At 39.1% G+C, this 21145-nt stretch overlaps 1 protein-coding gene across 4 annotated transcripts in view; it reads right to left on the reverse strand.

Moving 5' to 3' along the window:
- The window catches only part of IPCEF1 (interaction protein for cytohesin exchange factors 1), a 41667-nt gene extending 22064 nt beyond the window's left edge, over positions 1-19603 (reverse strand). For 2 of the 4 annotated variants that reach the window (XM_057406161.1, XM_057406151.1), the window contains exons 1-6: positions 19535-19603; positions 15436-15472; positions 14602-14771; positions 6091-6164; positions 4385-4456; positions 1508-1569 (exon numbers count right to left, since the gene is read on the reverse strand). In XM_057406161.1, coding sequence (XP_057262144.1) covers positions 1508-1569; positions 4385-4456; positions 6091-6164; positions 14602-14771; positions 15436-15472; positions 19535-19558 — 439 coding nt within the window. In that variant the 5' untranslated portion in view covers positions 19559-19603. Of the gene's footprint in view, positions 1-1507; positions 1570-4384; positions 4457-6090; positions 6165-14601; positions 14772-15241; positions 15399-15435; positions 15473-15616; positions 15720-19534 lie in introns of those variants that run through there. The other 2 variants (XM_057406178.1, XM_057406170.1) reach the window with 2 other exon arrangements.
- Positions 19604-21145: the final 1542 nt, after the last annotated feature.

A 21145-nucleotide genomic window follows, 5' to 3' on the forward strand; every position in this document is an offset into this window, starting at 1 on the left:
TTATTTTGTATCTTCCTGACTTTTTTTTTTGTTTTTAATTAAGGTTAGTGGGCTGATTCATTTTGAAGCATTTTCTAACTCTTGATTCAGCCAACACAACCAATACTACACTTTTTTGAGGCTTTTTAAAAAAAATAATTTGTTTTCATGTACAGAATTTTACCATCCTCATCTTCCAACAAACTTGTGAAGACATAGACAACATATTTGAACACTTCCTTCCTAAAATTGCCATGCACTTCTTGCTACATAGCCTAATACTCATTATAGACCTTTATCCTAATTAACTCAGACTGTTTTGATGCAAAACTGGGATATGGGAATTAGCAGGTTTTCTGACAAGAAATAAAGAGGAACCATGAACAGAAAACAAAGAAATTGATGAGACCTACTGAATCTCCAGAAATCAGTGATACTATGTTTACCAGCCCCAAAGCTGCTTTTAGTGGCAGAGTATAAATGGAGCCAGAATATAAACAGAGCTAGATCATACTAATCAACAATGGAATTACATGTCCAAAGCCTGGACCATAAATCATTACAATATTCAGGGAAATGTCAAAAAGGATGCAGTGATGCTTAGACAAAGCAAGCTGTATCACTCCTGTGTTCATACCACTACAAATACCAGTTACTTCATAATGACACGTCCTTCATAACCTGAGCAGTTCTAAATAAGGTACTGGCTACCAGTACTCTAAAATTGGAGAGTCAAAAGGCCATACGATGATATGTATTCCTCAGGTCAGAGTCCATCCCTGGTTTGCTAACTACACTAGCTAGACTAGCTACAGCACTTCTTATTCTAAACTAGCTCGTAGCGTATGTGTCCTCACCAGCAGCTTTTCCAAGCACTCTGACAGGTGACTTGCTTTGTCCTCTGCCCAGATTTGTGATTCAGGTGCTGATATCCTCCCACCAAAAACTTCTATTAGGTCGGTGTGCAAATTAATAAATGAATAGCTAGGGACCCTTTAAAATTACTCATTCCACAATGAGCTCTTGGGCTTGGCTCTGAAACAAATTGTAGGCTTCAGCACACCACTACTACCACACATACCCCCCTCTCTCCCCCCTCCAACATTGCTGTTGAAACCTCCATGAACAGAGGAGACACTAGGGATGGGTCTACACTGCACAAGGTGCTCCCCAGCTAGTGAGCTCCCAGGCCTTAGCACAACTTCTGTAATATACCTTACCAGCTCAAACCACAGAGTAGTGCAGCTGTTTCTCTTTGCGCTTAGTAGGTTTATAGCAAGCCAGCAACTTGCCAGAAAGTAGTTATCTTTCACAAGATCGCTGAGTGTCTCTCAGTGGTACTATTTCTCACCACTATTTCTTTTTCTGTGATTACCCTGTGCTGTGTCAGTGTCATTTCTCTGAACTCAGTTGGCAGACAAACCCAAGTTGACAATTTAAAAGAAGGAAAAGAGCTGACAAAAATTTGGCCAAGCAAAAACTGGGAACATGATGTAGTTACACACTGAAGCTGCTGTTAGGAGCATACCTTCCTCATTCTTCCCATTGGGTGCCTGAGGGTCTACAGCCATCCCCAGCTTACTTAGCCACCTGTGTTTAAAACAAAGGGAATATAGAGTTAGGGATACTCACATGCTGTTCGGACTAAGTTTTGTCCCTTTCAGATGTGTTCTGCATCACCACATCCATTTTCATTAACCTGAAGACTGTGGTGAGCAGGACTAGTTGCCTGGGACATCATCTTTCCCTGATCCTGAAAAAATCACTACTGATGACCAGGGAGTTGCATTCATCAAAGCTAAAGGAAAAGTATTTATGTGTGCTGTAGCAGAACTTCAATGGCTTAGTCCTGCTAGTGAGGGATCAGCTTTCACCAGAGTGAAGCAAAATGGATTGGAGCCATCGAAGACCATGTCAGCTGCCTTGGCCAAAGCTATCACAGCACAGTCTAAGAATCTAAGCCATTTAAAACCAGACTTTTTGACCATTCTATACTGCTTTCTTCAACTCTGTTTGTACTCCTGGTTTTGCTAAGTCTCACTTCCTGTGTTTCTTTAAGCTATTGATAGTTTTTTTTCCACTTCCCTTCCTAGCTGGCTGTGTTCTTCTAGTGCTAGAAACAATCCCTAGGTATACTTTTTCTATATTGTTTCATTCAGATCTATCCAGGTTTTAAGAACTTAACAAGTGAAAAGGCTCAAGCCTTTCAGATTAAAACTCAAGGCCTAAATAGGAAAGTATGAAAGACAGGAATTAAGGTTCATAACTCTGAAAAAACATTGTGCCTGATTTTGATTCTACTGAAGCAATGGAAAATTTGCTAGTAAGATCATTGTCAAAGTAATTGGATTCTTAGATTGCAGTATGAACAGTAGAGCCACGTAACAGTTCAAGAAAACAAAGTGACCTTTCTGCAAGAGTGGACTATTGACTTTCTTCTAACAGCAAATAGAATGATATTTTTTTAATAAAAAAGTTGTAACAGGAAAAAAGTTTTGCTAAAATCAAGACTTCATTAACCAAAAGATCAGACAGATTGCTAGGAACCATGTGCAATTGGCCAGGTAAATGCATGTAGCTAGCCAGCACACGTTTACTGTTCATGTGTGCATGACAATAGCAAATACATGCTAAAATTAATGAAGCAAATTACTGTATTAATAAATCTACTATTGATTTAATATATATGCATGAAGAGTTACAGAAGGTCATGATCTGTCAAGCATTTATGCGCACCAGTAACTCGACACACATGAATGCCCCAGTGAGTTCAGTGGAACCACTCACATGCATATGTATTTGCAGGACTGGAGCCAAGAGAACAGATGTCTTTTAGCCTGTTTTGACATATGCGTGAGTATGCGTGTACTTTATGTATTAAATGCATGTATTTTATACTTTGCCAAGGAAAACATTATCAGTTACAACAGTGAAGAATTACTGTAGTGTAGTGTAAGCTGCTCTAATGCTAGCCTGTCTAGCTTTAAGCCAAATTGATATTTACTCTTGAAGTGGAGTTTGAAGAAAATCAGTCTGCGGACATAAGAGCTGGGACACCTGCATAGAATTCAATCACTCACTCACATAAGACTAAACGTTTCAAAAGTGTCCTTAGGACACTGAGAATTTCCAATTGGGCTCCAAACTGGATGTTGGCACTCACTAATGTCCTCCATTAGCTCTAATTTTCCTTTTCCTTCTCCTTGCATCCTTCCCTGTCTACTCTCTCAATCAGGGTTACTTTCCCTACAAAAATATTCCTGTCCAGGTGTCCCTCATTCTTAGTCCTCCTCAGTCCATCTGCCTCAAGAGCTTCTCACTCTGTTCAGGAGCTCTGACAGGAAACATGGTGATACATGAACGGATGGTTATCTCTCCACCATCTGTATGCATCTACAGATTTATGAACATAGGTATATGTGCATACACTACTGTAGTATCGTACATCTCTGTATATATATCCCTTTTCATAGGTCAAGCATGTTCTTTCAACCTCTATCCTTTCCTGCTGTGGTAAATATGTATGAAGTCTCCTGTCTGTAGGAGGAAAGAACAGTAAATGCCCTATGAAGAATCTCACGAAGATCACCAGCAGAGACATGATTAAAATAATGGATTAAGAAAGGAGCTCTCTTTCTATTTAGATTATACAGCTTTGTATCTGTATTTGGCCATTTAATGTAATAGCATTATGAACAGACTGCAATCTGAAGTAAAAAAATACAAAGATATGAGATGTATACAAATCAGCCAGAACTGGATCGATAGCATGGAATATCTATTTCTGATAGCTCAGTGGTTTCTAAAATAGTAGTATTTCTATCTATTTTACTTCTTGATTCAAAACTGTGTGAATGAATTGTTGTTCTTATAGATATTTTTTGAAGGAAAATTGCTGATCTGCCATGAGGGTTGATTAACTGCAACATAATTTGGCACTGAAATAAATGCTTACGTACATTAAGAATCAGCCCTTCCTATCCCGGTAACCTTCCCTGTTAATTGACATGATACTCAAAGCAGACACTATAATTTTCCAGCCTTAGATCACTTCTGGGACAAGACTATATTAAGCTTTTCTCTCTTGTTAATTTCTTCCCTCACTTGTCCTAAGGTGATGAACTTGCTATCAAATCCTAGCACCTCTCTAATGGAAAGGGATTTATACCAGCAAATATCATCAACATTAGTATCAAAATCAAGCTAATAATGGAATTCTGATTTCAACTGTCATTAGTGACCAAATAGCAGTAGGCTCCTTCTACACAGTGACCAGAAAATAAAAGAGACTTAGTAATTCCCTGAATAACTTTGTCAACAACCACTTGAGAGGGAGAGAATGAAATTTCAAAGGGCATTCTCAGGCATGAGACAGGATGAAACATGGCCAGTCACTCCTACTTACGTGTTCATTTCCAGAACATTTTCTGCCGCAAAATAAAATGTCTTGATCTGTGGGTGGCTGATCTTAATAGCACTTCAAGAAAAGAAAAATAGAAGAGATATGAAGAAAACTGGTTTACGTAAGAAAGAAAAAATAATAGCTGAATGAATTATTTAAAATATTTATTCACTCCACTATATTAATCTGGATCATCTTATCCATCCAAATAGCTCTTTCCTTAAAATGCTAGTGTATTTTTAGCTTATATCCTTGGCCACACATTATTCAGAGGATATAAACTACAGGAACAAAAAAGGGAGGAATAAAGAATAAAACAAAGACTTTCATTATTGAATTACATAATTCTGTTGCATGCCCACATCTCAAATACCATGTGAAGTTTTTCTTCCTGCAGCTCTGAAAAGCAAAGTAAACTTAAAAAGAGTTCCAAGAAAGCACCAGGAGTGACCCAAGGTATGAAACAGCTTCCATGAGTGGTTAATCAGGCTGAGACCCTGCAGCATGGAAAACTGATGGTGGGGGGAAGGGACATATGGAATAATAAAATCACAAGTGGCATGCAGCAGGTGAAGAGTGGCTGACTCTTCACTGTCTTTTCATAAACCAGTTTTAGGAGGCACCAAAAAGGCAACTAGATGGCAGGCTGGAAACAAACAAAATGGATAGTCCCCTGCCGAGGTTTTAGTTGAACATCCACCACTAAGACTTTCAGTCTTTTTTGTTTGTTTGGTTGTTTTTTTCCTAAAACATAGCCTCCAATCCAGGGACTGTGTGGTTTCTGTCTTTTGTTCCTCATTAAGCAACTTACTCTATCCCATGGAAGCACACCCAGCTGACCCAGCAGCGCTGGTCACTCCTCACAGCTCTCCTGATTTACCCTATCCCAAGTAAGTGATGAACATGTGTTTCTCTTGCAAGCACCTACAGCCAACACCTGCAGTAGTGAAGGGCAACATTTTCCCATGGTACTGTACTATAGGACTCAACTTTGAGAAAACAAAATAGAGCTCTCCATATTCAAAATAGAGGTCCCCTTTCTTTGGAGGAGTCAAGCCCACAGTTAACCTCAGAAACACCTACAGCTAATCGCAGTGTGAGATCTCAGTAGAAGTACAGAGGCTTTCTCTTGAGGGACAGGATAAAAACCATGCTGAGCTTTGTAACTTTGAAGAGCAGCAACACCCCTCCAAACCTTTGAAGTGTAGTCAGAAGGAGCTGCACGTCAGTGCTACGTGTGGTGTTTGGAGAGAATATTTTGAAATGTGTACCCTGCCAAACAGGGTTTGTATTCACTGTACAACCAAAGGTTTCAAGTACAGCCCAAAGCTGCACCACTGAAGCCTAAAGAATAGTTCCAGCTTGGAGGTAATCAGCATTACGTGCACTGTTGTTGACCTCCTTACCTACCAGAAGGTATCCGAGATGGACTGCAACTTGCTCATAATCAGTGAACAAAGAGGAGGGGAAAAAAAAGTATCTGGCATGCTGATCTACTGTTTAATTTGTAGTTTTAACACAGCACATCTGGCAGAGTATTTGCAAAAATATTTTTGCAATATGGTTTTCTTTCATTAGCTCAATTAATATCTCATTATTAATACAACACAGAAGAACTCCCCACAGCTTCATTGCCAGGCACTACTGAGATTCAATTCCTTGCAATGTTGTAAAAATCATGCAAAACTGGAGGCAAGAGATAAACTTACTGCTTTTTTTTGCATTCAATTGCTCGATCCACACTGAAGTCTGGAAGTCTGATAAATCCTTCTGCTTTTTCAGCCTGTAATAAAAAAAAAAAAAATCACCACATCAACCTATTGGTAAGCTACCAGACTCCAATGCTCAACAATATTTAACATGCAAATGCTTGGTTTTGAAAGCTTTTTATACTGTGAAAATATATGCTTATCACCATGGGGACAGATCATATCCAGTGTTTTGGCCGATATTTGGGAACAAGAAATATTCCTATACCAGCTACTACTTGTGCAAATCCTTGGTGCTAGAAAGCCACCATTCCTGTCTTTGCAAATGGCAGTCTGTGAGCATGGGATTTGTTGTACACTTCTAGATATCAAAGTGGCTGCAAGAGGAAGGATCATCAATTCCTATGACAGTGCTGAGGTAGATTCCCTCTCTTCACCTCAAAGAATTTGTATCAGAGCACCCTTACCTAAGATTCCTGAATAAGTCACAAGTCTAGTCCAGAGACTGAAATTGTCCAGGGCACAATTTAGGTTTGGATCAAACTAGGACTAAAACCAGCAGAAAGCTGTTGGAACCCAATTCCTTTGCAGCCATCAGTGATCACACAACTTTCAACAAAGAGACCAGCCTTGCTTTGTGCATAAAACACAGAAAATGAAACTACTGAACTTCAGCTCTAAACCCAGAAGACCCTTAAAAGAGATGGATAACATAAGAAAGGATGAATAAGGGTTATATCGTCTTTTCAAGCCTGGATATTACATACAATCTCAAAGGAGTGTTTGTTTCGTTTTACAGCACACATGCATTTTTCACAGATGCATAACAGCACCACATATAATGATCTATATATTTTTGAAAAATACATGTCTGAAATAATGTGAATTCAGAAGTGACCCAAAATGATGCTAGGCAGAGATGGTCTCCCCTGGGTAATTGTAACATGGACTATTTTGTAGGCTCATTTATATACGCCTGTATGTAAAGCAGAGGCAATATGAGCTGCTTCCATGCCAGGAGGTGAAACAGCGCAAGGGGATGGTCCTATGGAGCTGAGCTCTGTTGTTATGAACACTGCAAACCAACCTCAGAGGGCTTTGGCCACCCAGATATCACTCTCCTCAGAAATTTTCAGGCACGGTACAGGAGGTAGCAAAAGCCAGACAGATATTTACAGTACACTGTTTATATGCAGACACCCCTTTCTGGATGGGAGAGGGTGTACAGAGCACTGGCACCTCTGTTCTGGGTCAGCTGAACCCTGTCAGAGCAAATCTGAAGTTATCGGCCTCAAATCCCTGTTCTTGCTGCCTGCAGCTGAAATATCTTTCTTTACTACATCTATCTATATTCACCAAATCAGGAGCAATTAGCCTTGGACTCCGTAAGAGGAGCAACGATGCAGGCAAAAGTCTATAGCACATAATATCAGGAAAAACTGTACTTTCCAGACTATAGAGAGCTTTCATTCCTGAATCACATTTTTGCTGTTCCCAGCTCTTATCCCTGGGCACATTAAAATTCTGAAAACGTACACTGAGTTAAAGCAGGTAAAATATACACAACAGTTACAAAGAGAGAGGATAAATGAAGATGACTGACAGTTACTCAAGTCACATTATGCATGAATATAAAGAGACTATAAAAAGCTGTTCATCGAGACAAGTCTTTGAGCTTTGATGCTCAAAAGCATGAATCTCTGAGAACAGAAGTATGGATACAGAATGGATATTTCAGTGGGTGGCTTCCCTGCACCTTTGCTTATCTGTTCTTTGGTATGCAATAACCATGATTCTTGACGCTTTCATGTATTAAATTTGCATTTTGCATCTTCACTAGTAAATGGTTTTGCCTGCTCCAGGACAAAAATAACCTCACACAAACAAACAAAAAAGCCCAAAACACACTTGAACAGTTTTGTTACTTTCAGTACAGAACCATGATGTTTATCAGCATCTGGGCTGGAAAAATTTTTGGGTTTGCAATGTGACTTCATTTGTAACAAAAGAGTGCTTATTTATTTGCTATTCTGTTTTTTTAACTTTCTTTGACTATATTTGTATGTGTCCAACTTGTTTAGAGCCTGGCTTGATGAGCTTCTGTTTCCATTCCACAGGCTGGAAGTTAGTGAGAGTAAACTCACTGAGATAAAACAACAATTAACTAAAGAAACAAAAAAGATTAGGGTTTTTTAGTCCTTTTTTTTTTTCTTTATATGTATATTTCAGTCGATTACACCTTAAGCTAGTATTTCCATCCCAGAACCATATTTACAGCAAGTATATGGAGATGAGCGGATGAGTACGGGTCAATAAAAGAGGAGTCCTATTCAGGGACTGCATTGTACTAGAGATAGAGAATGCACTATCCTTCATTTCTGTACCAAAAAGTGTGGTAACTCACTACACCAGGTGCAGCAAGAACATTGATATTCCTGTTTGGTTCCCAAGACCAGTTTAAGAACACCATAGACAACTCAAAAAGAGTTCATGAGTTATCAAAGCCATTATTACACACATTGACACTTTCTTCTCTGTAGTATGAATCAATAAACCCAGTTTTAAAAAAGCAGAGACCCATAAGATCCATAAGAAAGTACCTTCTCACCCATACACTAATAAATCCATGGCCTGAGCTAAGTAAGCCATCAGCAGGGTGAGTGGGTTGACTAGGTTTTTGAGTAGGTTTGCCTTACATGTTACAAATGCAACCACAGCTCAGTAGCCATTGGTCTAGTTTGTATCCCACTAATAGCTTAGGATGCTGCACAAGCACTCATGAGGTGATTAAGTCTATGCAATGACATTAGATGACACTGTCGTTACTGTCAGTGTATGCAAATGTTTGAGCATTCAGATTTTGTTTTGGGTTAATGAATTATCAGGACCCTGTAAAGCCAGCGTGAGGACACTCATCAGAGGTGCTTCCACTCATGCAGAGATGGAACTCTGCATGTTGGGATTGAACAGCTAACATATCCAATGACTATGTAAATTAGAGGATTACTGTCTAAATTGTTAATGAAAATAGGTCTGTAGGCTTTGATTTCAGTACTTCACATTTACCAGGCTTACTTACTACAGAGAAATCTCCAGACTCCTTATGCAGTATTTGACATGTTCCAGTTGGTAAAAGATTATGTTTTCACATATGCATACGCTCCCAATACGTTCAGACATTCAGATTGAGTATTAATTCTGTGATTTCACATTTGTTCATTTATAAGAAAAGTTTAATATTTGTTTCATTTTATGTATGAGTGAAAAGAAGGAGGTTAATGGTATGATTTCTTTTTAATGAACTATTGGTATATATCTCAAATATGCCAACTATATAACAAAAAATGGGGGATTGATGAGTATGTAGCTCCATAATTACCAGAAAAGGGGAAGGAAAAAAAGAAAAACAAGTCATAACAATAAAACATTACAACTGTTCTTACAGCCAGCATATAGAGCTCCAAATAAACACTAGGAACACAACATGTGAAAGTCATCCTTTCAGTCATTCTTGGAATGAAAATGACATTTTAAAACATTAAAAGTCTATAGAAGTCTTAAATGTTTTCTTTTCTCAAAAATATTGTCTTTAACATCACTTTAAGCGTGCTATTATTTAACTCACACATTTCACTCAAACTTCCTTCAGATTTTATTGCAATGCTGTAAAATAGCCCTAAAAAGCTCAGATTAAAAGGACCTTGACCTGTTTCCTATTTAATCAGGATGTTTAAAAGAATAGGCTGTTATCTCTTGTGGGTTTTATGCAGGTTAGCCTAACACATAAATCGGCACTTTTTGCTACGCCCAATTGTTATTGTTGAAATTGTTTCCCTACAACAGTCTCTGAAAATGCTTGATGCAAAAAGAAAGTAACCATATTTTCACAGAAATAGGCTTTTTGCTTAAAAAGGTTTCATAGATTTCTGAAATATAATGCATGAATCCACTGAAAGAGGCCAATATAATTTTTTAGCTTGCCTCAATACATTGCCTGAATGTTGTGGCTTTAGGAGATATAGTAAATAATTTAATAGTCCTTTTTCAATATTTAAAGTGAATGTAATGGTGCAGAAAGATTTTTTTTTTTTAAATTATGCTGCAAAGTGAAAGTATCTAGTTACTGTGGAATAGCTTCAATCTGTGATTCAGGGCACTCCTCATGGCTCTCCATCACCATGTTTCAGCATTGCCCCCAGAAAACCCTGTGGATGTTGGAGAAACAGATCAGTCCTCAAGCCTTTTTAGTCTTTTTCTCTCTGCCAAGTACACCAGTGGCGCAGCCTATAGAACTGTGAATAATCTGCGTCAGATACTGGACCAGAGGTCCCCAAAGCCCTTGGCATAATCAGCCAACATCAATGACTTTTTCATCCACATACGCAGCTACTGTAACTCAAAGGAGAAGATTTCTGCTTTAAAAGACTGCAATTATACAGCTCTTAGTAAAGCTGTTGGAGTGAGGACCAATTTAAATGCAGTGAAAAGGGAAAAAAAAAAAACAAAGATAGTGACAGTAGATCACAGCCTGCAACCCTTTGATTTTTATATTTATATTTCTTTTCAGTTGAATCCCCATGACAACCATCATTAACACATCCTGCAAAACTGTATTTCAACTCTATCTGAAAAAACAGCTGAGCTATCCTAAAGGCCCACAAGACAGAGACATTTAGTCTTCTGACCCTTTTCAGCCAACACTATCCAACACAGTTGCAACAAGCTCAGAGAGCCAGGAGCCTGGGATTACACATGACAATCTTCCCCTGCCACTCCTTTTCCTATGCAGGAGAACTGATTCTCTACAGGGTTTCAGTATAAGTAAAACTGCCAAAGGGGCGGATCACATTCTGTCCTCTAAACACTTGTCTTCAAGACAGCTGCCTACAGAGAACCGAACAGCTGCCTACTCAATAGAAGAAACCAAATGCTAACAAAAAGTGGTTGTCCAAGGAGTCTGGTATTTCTGAATGCACCCAGAAAGTCTGCTCAGATCCATTTTTTGACATTTCCCATGTTTCCATTGCAAAACCATCCCTTTTGTGTTTCTTCCTAGTCCAAACAGCTTCGCCTCCCCAGACTTTGGGCACCTCCATGCTGCAAACAAAAGTTTACCTGCCTCATGTGGTATCCATGTATTATACCAAGAGCAAGCTTATATGGGAAAAAGTTTCAGGGCAGTCTACCCAAGCCTGCTGAGACTATCAGGGCCCTAAAATCACTACTCACTGCACCTCAGCTAACCTGGATTTACCTGTGTGCTCTGGTTTGCGTTCAGTGAGGAAGCTTGACTCTTGGTGTGTCTGATCTGCTATTGCTGACCCTTCTCAGCATTTTATTATTTTTTCTTTTTTGAGCAGTGGCTTGCACAACATATTTTATGTTAAATTCAAGGAAATACCATCTGCAAATATCACCACAAGCGTCCTATATTGCCTCCCCCAGCCTGCCTCATGTGAAAGACCCAGAACCAGAGTTCTGAGGCTTGAAGGCAAATTATATCAGTGACAGAAACATCCAGAGCTTTGTGGGAGCCTGAAGACACTTCATAGAGAACATGGTGTCAGCTGAGGTTACCAACCCAAATCCAAGACAATACACGTTCCTGTACAAATTCCACCCACTCCCTATTTTCTCCATCTCTGTTAGAAAAAAGGTCCAGCACCCTGTTGCTATGCTACAGTTGTCAGTGTCTGGCTGACTGCAGTTTCCACACAGCCATGAAAAAACATGCTTGTTTCTCACAGGAATGAAACTAGTCAGGCAGAGCTATGGGCAGCCAGTGTGCCCTGGTTCCTTTGACCTCAGCACTGCTCCTCCACCAACACCTTTTGCTTCAGCTTGTATAATAGGGCCCATCATGAGAACCGTCAGGCACATGAGGAGCAGGACTTCTTTTTCCACATAACTATGAACTTAGGATTGTCATCTTGAATGCCTTGTTGGGACAGAAAATTTACTTCACTGAAAGCAATGGAAGTGTAAGCAGTGTTAAAGCTAGATAGTAAGAAGAAATATCAAGCAAGTTATTATGTCACTGCTATTTCTGTTTCATCAATTGAAACATGAAAATATCTGTGAAAATACAACAGGTCTAATTCATCTCGGATATGAGACTGAGCATGGCTGTGGTCTCATCAGTTTAAGTAAGCAGATCTTAGCACAGGACACCTTCCCATACCTCACCGTTACTGACATTCTGCAAACAATGCCTGAATCTACACTTGTGCAGAGGCTGCACTTCAAGTTGTCCTAGGAAACCTTGGGGTTTTAACATAAAATAATGTGTGAGAGTCAGCAGAAGTTGAAAGCAAAGGAGGTGCTACCAGCTAGCATGTTTACAAGAACTGTGATAGGTGAGAAAGGCTGACATAAGCCAGCAGAATTTTGAAGCCATATGACCTCTTTAGAGCATTTGAAATAAATGTTGCCACCCGTTCTTCAGCCTTGTTCATCTGGGGGCAGTCAGTGGCAGCCAGAAAGCACGCATGAACTAAAAGGACGAGTTCACACAAATGATAAATCCTGTCTAGAAGCACTGGAATCAGCATGCCCCATAGTTTCTCTGGATCTTGAGTGCAGATTTTAGCCAGGCCAGTGGAACTATAGGAAGTAGAGGACTTTGCACAGCTCCCTCAATACCCTTGTCTTCCCAGAAGGCAAACTTTGTATAGTCTTGCCTTGTTTTATTTCCTCTCAGCTTGTTTGTTCCTCAGAATAATTCCTTTCTGACACTTTCCCTGTCTAAATGGCACATCAGCCAGCCAGCTCACCTTTCTTTACACTGCTTGGACAGAAGTAGGGTATTAATGCTACTGATAAGTTTATCTGCCGTGTCTCTTTCTATTTTCTCTTTCTCACATAAATGTATTTGACTTGGTCTTGAAGCAGACTATCATGCCACAAAAACAACAGCCCAAGACCAATAGAGTTGTTTTCAGTTTTCCTTCCGAGAAGGATAACTAATACATCTTTAAATGCTAGTCAAAATTTTCATATTGTTTAAAAAAAAAAACAACACTATACCCACAACTGGAGGGAGAATGTGAAATACTCTTTACATGAGTGAAGTTTTGTTTAGAGCTTGGGGATTTACTTTTTTTTAATGTTTTAAGCCATTTTTTTTGTTCCCTGAAACAGCAAGGTTTTTCATGAGGATTACTGCAATAGAAATAAAACAAGTGGGAAAAAATCCAGAGTGCATTTAATTTCATTAAATGCTAAGAATTTGTAAGGGTTTCTTCAATTTTTCGTCCTTTGCTGGGCCTGGGACATGCTGATTGCCAGAGCAGCTCATCTGTATTTAGAGAACCTGTTGCCCATCCACAGTTCCACACTGAAGCTGCTAAGTTTCAACCTATGCTGTTGCTGGTGTCCCCTAATCCCCTGCAAACCCTAGTTCTGGGCTCTGTCAGTCCGTCATTTGAATGTGATGGCAGGTTTTTAGATGTAACAGTGCAAGACAACAAGGTAAAGAGAAAAATTATGCTCAAATCTTCATTGGATGGGCAAGACACCCTCTGCCCTGTCAAGGTCAGCTGTAGCAAACAGGCTGGAGTAAAGCCAGCTGATGACTGCTCACTGCTGCTTTGCACTCAGCCATAACCTTTCATTAAGGAGGTTACTCTGGATTTCTCGTTGCCTCTTTCTCCCATCACCCTTTTTCAGCTTTTAATTCCTAGTTTCTTCAATTGATTAGAGGAACTCAGGCCTTGCTGTTCTTCATCTTAGATTATTTCCCACTGGCACAGAAAGTAGAGTAGGCTGCTTGGGCTCTATCAGCAGGAAAGAAATGCTATCTATACCAGCTGTCCTGAGGGAAGCTTATCTTCTGAATAGAAAGCTGGACCTTGAATTCGAAACAGTGTCGTCCTGCAGATTTGACATTCGGCATCAACTCATCAGAGCAAAGAGTCAGCAGAATGTGGTAATATTTAATTACACTGCTCTGGATGAAACGTCAGCAAGACCAGGAGTAAAAACCTCACCAATTGACACTGCTCGTATCTGCAACCCTACCAGTATGAACTGGGCAGAGAGAGAACGAAAAAAAAGGGAGAAAAAAGGCGCAGTAAACAAATAAACAGATTAATCTCAGCGTTGAAGGAGATTGAGAGAAACACAGGAGAGACTTCTCAAAATTAAACTAATTAGCAGTGAAAAAGTATTCCTGTTTTGAGTCTTGATAGCAAGTGTCTACAAACTGCCAAACCCCAGAAAACCTTTCCCAAATTCAAATGCCACCACTGCCTGTGAAGAGCAGCTTTAAAGGGCAGAACAGACAGCAAGTTAACATTTTACAAGTACTTGCTGAACTTGAAACACAGTTTTCTGCATGTTTCACATTCACATAGACACTTCCCAGATTACAAGAAATGTCAGGACTAAGAAATAAACCCAGTCATCTGTACATTTCCCGGGTGCATCTAAGTTGCGATCCCTGCTTCCCTTCTCTTGGTCCCAGCAGATCTGTTTGTCCAGCACCCAGAGCTGGATGAACGGTGTACTCACCAACTGACTGCTGTACCAATACAGCGATGACTCCTTCAGTACACACCAGAACTTTTTCCATTTGTTGCCAATGAAAGCTCCTTTTTCCTTCTTTTTGTAGAGCCATCCTTGGCAATCAGCTTGCCCCAGCTCTTTACACGATATCCTCCGTCGGCTCATTATAAAGAACCCTGTGCCATTAAAAATACAGTGTTCTGCTTGTTTAAAAGTGCATCACCAGGAAAGATGCCAATTAAAGATATCAACCTTACTTAGCGAGTAATCTCAGCAAGTCACCCAAGCATATCTTAAAATACACTTAGAAATCTTTCAGTTTTATAATGGCTGTGACAGTAACACACGCTCATTTGAAAGGCATTCTGATGTGCAGAAGGAAAATAGTAAGCTGCAGATAAAGCAGATACTAATTAATGCTAAATAGCAATATAGGAGTTTTTGTAAATTATAAATACATCCTTTGATCCTTTTAAGAGAAGCATGCATGTATTAGCTTTCACACAGCTGCACTGAAAAGAATACATCTATTAAGTCAGCTAGAGAAAAACTATTATGCCAAGTACATGAAAACCGCTAGTGTGTGTGTATGTGCAGGCAGCTGATTCTACCTCACTCATTTTCAGCTTTGATTCAATTAACATACCACAAGGATTTAGTCCAAAGGAACAGCCCGTTGTCATTTTTCTCAGAATCAGTGCAAGAATCAGTGGAGTTACAAAGCAGCCTTCCACGAGCTGAGTAGCAGTATAAAATCCTCACCCTCCCAAAAATAAGACATACTAAGAAAATAACAAAAGAGAAACCCAGGAGAGAAAAGAAAAATCAATCTCTCATTACCTTGACTTTTCTTTTTTGTCTTCTGACGCAAGGGAACCTGTAAGAAATGCAGGAAGGAAAGAAAAGAGGAAATTTCAGATTGTGTTGCAACATTTGTGTAGAAAGGGGAGGGGGAAGCTAGAGAAGGACGTTGTGGTGAAGCTGGTGGTATATGCAGGATGGAAACGCATAACCCACTCACTGCTGAAGGGATGTTAGCAGCTGAAGCATAAAATGTGTTAATTAAAATTGATGTATATATAGTTGAGCAAGAGCAAACGTAACTATTACATGTGTCTGTCTACTGATGCTTCTGGTTTCACACACATAGGCAGCTTCTACTTTGCTATATGTTTGCCTGAATTATATTCTGTGTTTAGAAGTTAAAAAATAGAAGTCAGCACTCCAGCATTTTAATGCTTCATTACACTCCACGAGGGGGATTTACAAACATGGGAATATTAAAGATATACACCAGAAGCCTGTTTGTCATTTATCTCATTCTAAGATATTCTGAAAAACAAACAAAACCAGAAATTTATTTTTCCTTTTTTTTTTTTTATTTAGGGCAGGGAATGTATTTCCCCCATGTAAGACTTTCAGAATATTACTCTAAAAAAAAGAAAGAAAAATCACACAAACCTGGCAGATTATCCAAATTGTAAAACATACATATGCCAGAAGTTTGCCATTCCACACATGAGTTTTAGTCACTGCAAAAATAACACAATTTTATTATATTTACTTATTTGCAGTTTATGTATTTTATCCCACATAAAGGCATAGGAAATGAAACTAAAAGAGAAGACCCGAGACCAAAAAAGAGGTCATTAGAAATATAAGGTCTGACTTTTGGAGTAAATTCTCAGACAGGCTGGTTGCTCATGTGATTGTGAACAAATCGCTTGACTTCTCTTTGCTTCAACCTTTCCATCTTTAGCGTGGGAGCAAAAGCATTCACCTTTTTCCATTTTTAGTGAGGTTTTGAAGCCTCCAGAGGACAAATGCTGGATAAGTGTATGTTGGATAATGTATATTTTAATATGCCAGCCACAACATTGCTATGCAAAGCTGGTAGCTACCTGATCCACTGCGGAGCTACGCTGTGAACATCCCTAATGCAGCCCCTCTGCCTAGCCAGACAGCTTTTCAGGAAAACAAAACCCCATTTCATGTAATTATTGAAGGATCTGATGGCTCTTCTCACAGGCACATTAAAGGTGAGTAAAGCTACGCCATCTGGAAATAGAAGAGACCACTGTCACCAGGGTTTACAAGAGCTAGAACTTTCTCTAACCAGTGATCTTTGCAGCATGCATCATAGAGTGCAGAACCGCGGATCACGGTTGTGTGCTTTTCTGTGCTTATTTGAGATGACCTGAACGACACACTTGTGGGAGGCTTTGCCAGGAATGAATAATCCCAGACTCCTGCTTAATCATCATATATTCATTTTCCTTTTCTCCTTCTCCTCCTTTCCTTATTTTTTCCTTAATTTTACCACTGCCTCTCTCTGACTATTCTCCATGACAACAGACAAAGAAAAGCAATGAGAAAACACATCAGCTCTATTAGAGACTCTGCTATTTCCCCATCCTATATGGTCCACCCTTCATATCTTCATTCCAAAGAAAATAATGTCCTATTTAGGACACACAGAAATAATGTATGGCCTCAGCGAATCAACGGGTCACATAGTCACACCAATTACTTTCCTTTAAAACTACCCAAAGTGATATTAAGAAAAACAAATATGAATCAGCTCTCCCTGCACAAAAACTGTGTAGTGGGGCAATGTCATACCTTTGCCATGACACTGAAGTGGGATCATTTTATCTTTTGACCGATATAAAGTTGTACAACAAGAACAGCAATACTGAGACAGGATGTGGTTCTCTGTTAACAACCAAGGAAGTAAATCTTTTCACTAACTTTATTGATGATCTAAATTAAAATAACACAGTCTCTGCCTCATCTGTCAAGAAAGGGTTAATATCCATATTATGTAAATTATCTGTTAGGGTCCACTTTATATACAAACTGAGGAAAAATCTGGTTGCTGGTAAAAGCAAAAAGAATTTTAAAAATGTGCATTTATTATTCAACAATAATGATGGTAACCTTGCTGCAAGTTGACAGAGGTGATGAATCCCCATCCCTCATATTTTGTGGGAAGAGTTGGGAAAATAATGGTGGAAGGAAGGGCATTTTGCCCAGCCAGCGTTGTATCTAGTTTGCCTGGATAAAATCAGTGATAAATCTGTAATAATATTATTGCTGAGTGAGATTTTGTAAATTAAGTTACATTTCTGGTTGTCTTTCCCAGTATTCCTGAAAGCTGAAGTAAATTTTCAACAATTAATCCTAAACCTGGAGTTCAGCAACTTTTAAATGTTTTGTTTAGTGATGTTTAGAAACTTAGCATCGTGTTTTAAAAAATAAAATACCTGGTTTGCTCCACACGAGAAACATCTGTAGCAATGAAATCCCGTGTTATTCACAGAATTGCCTTCCCAAATGTTGTTGATTTATGAACAAAAATATGCAACCTCTTTCTCCAAAGCACCAGTGTTTGAAGTCAGATATTTAATGAAATAAAGAAACAGTTTTCAGTAAAAACTGTTTTCATCTTAAACCGATAGAAAACCTATACTGAAATGAATCCACGACAAAATTCATAAAATGCCTCACCAGCAAGACTGAACTCAGCTTTCCACAAGAATACAACACAATATGGAAGACAACAGTCTCTCATTTCAGTGACTTTGTGTGAACATTAAGAGATACTTTGGGGTTTCACTCTTAATGGAGACATTAATGCCAGTGCAAAATAAAGAGAAAACAATGGAAGGCAGAGTTATTACCAGTACAACCGGAGATACTGACCAGGTGTGTAACAGCAGTTTCAGATGTGAATGTATGGTAACTATGAGACATAGTCACTAGAACAGTCTGAAACTGAACCAAATGTCATGATTTTACTATGCTTCTGACAGTGGTGGGAGGTTCTCTATAAAGCTCAATTTCCTGATAACAAATTATTTATTTCATTATCACAGGTTCAACAAAAAAACTATCAAACAAAAAACAAAATTGGATCTATTTCTAGCTCTTGTTGTTACCAGGAAAAATCCTAGAGCAATAATCCTCAGAAGGCTCTGAAATAAATGCAAAATGTTACAGCTATTTGCATCTTTAGGGGGGTTGTAATTTTTTTGCAAGGCTGGCAATACAGGGTAGGTTTTGATCTTTTTTGGTAGGTTTTGGTTTACTCAGCTTGAGGGCTGAACAAGATGGAACAGTGATCCTGCAGGACAGTGCAGGCTTCAAGCTTGCTATCCATCATCCTTCTTCGTGGCAAATACACCCATGAGCCAGTTGCAAAGGGAGCTGTACAACCAAGTGTTGTTCACAGCCACACCTGTGCCAGGTGGGCACTGCTGATGAGCAAAAATGTACCAGAAAATTGACAACTTCAGTGAGAGACCTCTGTCAGTTTAGAGTTCTGATTTTTCCACAGAATCACGGTATGGTTGAGCTTGGAAGGGACTTCAGAAGGTCATCTAGTTCAACTCCCCCAACTCAAGCTAGGACACCTACAGCCAGACCATGTCCAGACAGCTTTTGACCATCTCCAAGGATAAAGACTCTACAACCTCTCTGGGCAACCTGTGCAGTGCTCGGTCACCCTCACAGTAAAAAAGTATTTCCTGATGTTCAGAGGGAACCTCATCTGAACATTTCTGTGTTTCAGTTTGTGCCCATTGTTTCTGGTCCTCTCACTGGGCATCACTGAAGAGAACCTGGCTCCATCATCTTGCACCCCTCCTTCTGGTATTTGCACGTATTAATAAGATCACAGAATGGTGAGGGTTGGCAAGAAGCTGATCTAGTTCCAACCCCTTTGCCATGTGCAGGGATGCCTCACACTGAGCACGTCACCCATTTAATTCTTAGAGCAGAACGCGGGCAGCCTGTGTTGATTTCACCACTTGGCCTGGCCCATAAGGAAGATCTGGTATGGACATTGATACTGTCTTCTATGATTACAAGGATGCCACCCCAATGTACTACCTCTTCATCTGATCAGTAACCCTGGCATAACTTCAGTTATACTTACAACAGCATTGCCATCAGTTTCCATGAATGGTTTCAAAGCTTAGTGGGGAAGCTGTAAAAAGAGAAAGTATTGTTTACTTAAGCTCTGCATTATGGTTTCATATAATGAAAGTCTTGGCAGTAGAGTAAAAAAAATGTGTTAATAACCTTTGACCTGCCAATTTCTACCCTCCCTTCTCCACCAACCCCCTCAAAAAGAGGACCTTTTCCAAAGACAATGCTATGTGAACTGGTTTTACTGATTTAGAAGTCAACCAGTGATAAAGAACACTGACACAAATCCATCCAAGCTTTTCTATGAAATAAACAAAACAAAGCTCACGGATGTGATTGGGATTTGCTTTATGGTTGGTCGGGTTTTGTTTTGGGTTTGGGTTTTTTGAGGGGTATTTTTTTAGGAAATACATCAATATGTAAAATAGGGGTTCGGTTGGGTTTTGTTGTTGGTTTTTTTTGGTTCATGTTGTTTGGGTTTTTTTTACTTTTGAAGAAGTCTAGATTTTTATTTCCACTTTGGCTGAGTAATTCCCAGTATTTTCTGGGAATTCTAGTTAGGTAAATTGCCAGCGTTCCTTGACAGGATAAGATCTCATACTGGACTACCCATTTTATAATGAATTGTAATTTTCTGTTCCAGATAGAAAAATCTGCGCAGTCCAGCAGTAGACAGTAGTGTTTCTTTTCCAAAGATACACAAAGTTAGTAGTTATCCATTTAGGTGACACTTTAGGTGATTTCATTTGATAAACAATAGTCAGCTCCCTTTGTGATTGTCCTTTGCCTGGTAGGATGGATACGTGACAAAAGAATCAGTGCAGTGTACAAGATAAACATACCAACTTTTTAGTGCAGCCAAGTTCCTAGAAAACTCACCCCTTTGCATATGAAAGAATCACTGAGTGAAATGGAAGAGGATACAAAACTCTGCTGAAGTGAGCAAGAAAGATTTGCAGAAATAGAGCCACACTTCTGAAGCATTTCTAACAAGAATTTTTTCCTGTTACTAGAACAAGTAATTTTAAGATATGTGCTATTTTTCATACATATTTGTTTTAGTTTGAGAATAAAATCTTAAAACAGAAAATAAAAACCCACCTACTGGCTTTCAGCAATTTCAAACCGAAAATAGAAAGGCAAACAAATACATATTTTTCTGGCTCCCAATTTTTTCTGTTGAAAAATAGAAAGAAGCACTTTCTGTAAGTGCCTCAAACTGAACTAGTATCATGATGAGGAGAGATGTTATGGCAAATAATTTCAAGGATGTTTAGAAATCATAGCTAGTATAAACAAGAAGAGGAAACACCTTTAGTTATACAAGAAAATTAACATCAAGGCTAAAATACTGAGCCAGAAATCAAGGGAATAACAGACCAAATTACAGCAATTATTGTGACACATGGCTTTTTCCTGTCATTTCTTGTGTGCTTTCAGTTTGGGGAGGGTGGGATGTAATTATACAAACTGCACAGATTCGAATCAGCCACGGTACCAGGAGCAGAAGCGTTAGTTAACTGACAAGGAAAAGTTTCCACCTTAGTGCTTTGTGCCAAAGGAGTTGAAGTGGATTTCAGCAGAACCTTCTCAGTGACTTTAACTCAAACTTCTAGTT

Source organism: Pezoporus wallicus, unplaced genomic scaffold (genome assembly GCF_028554395.1).
Source record: "Pezoporus wallicus isolate ANWC-B61680 ecotype Strahan unplaced genomic scaffold, APGP_CSIRO_Pwel_v1 contig_3817, whole genome shotgun sequence".
In the NCBI taxonomy this organism is placed as follows: Eukaryota; Metazoa; Chordata; class Aves; order Psittaciformes; family Psittacidae; genus Pezoporus; species Pezoporus wallicus.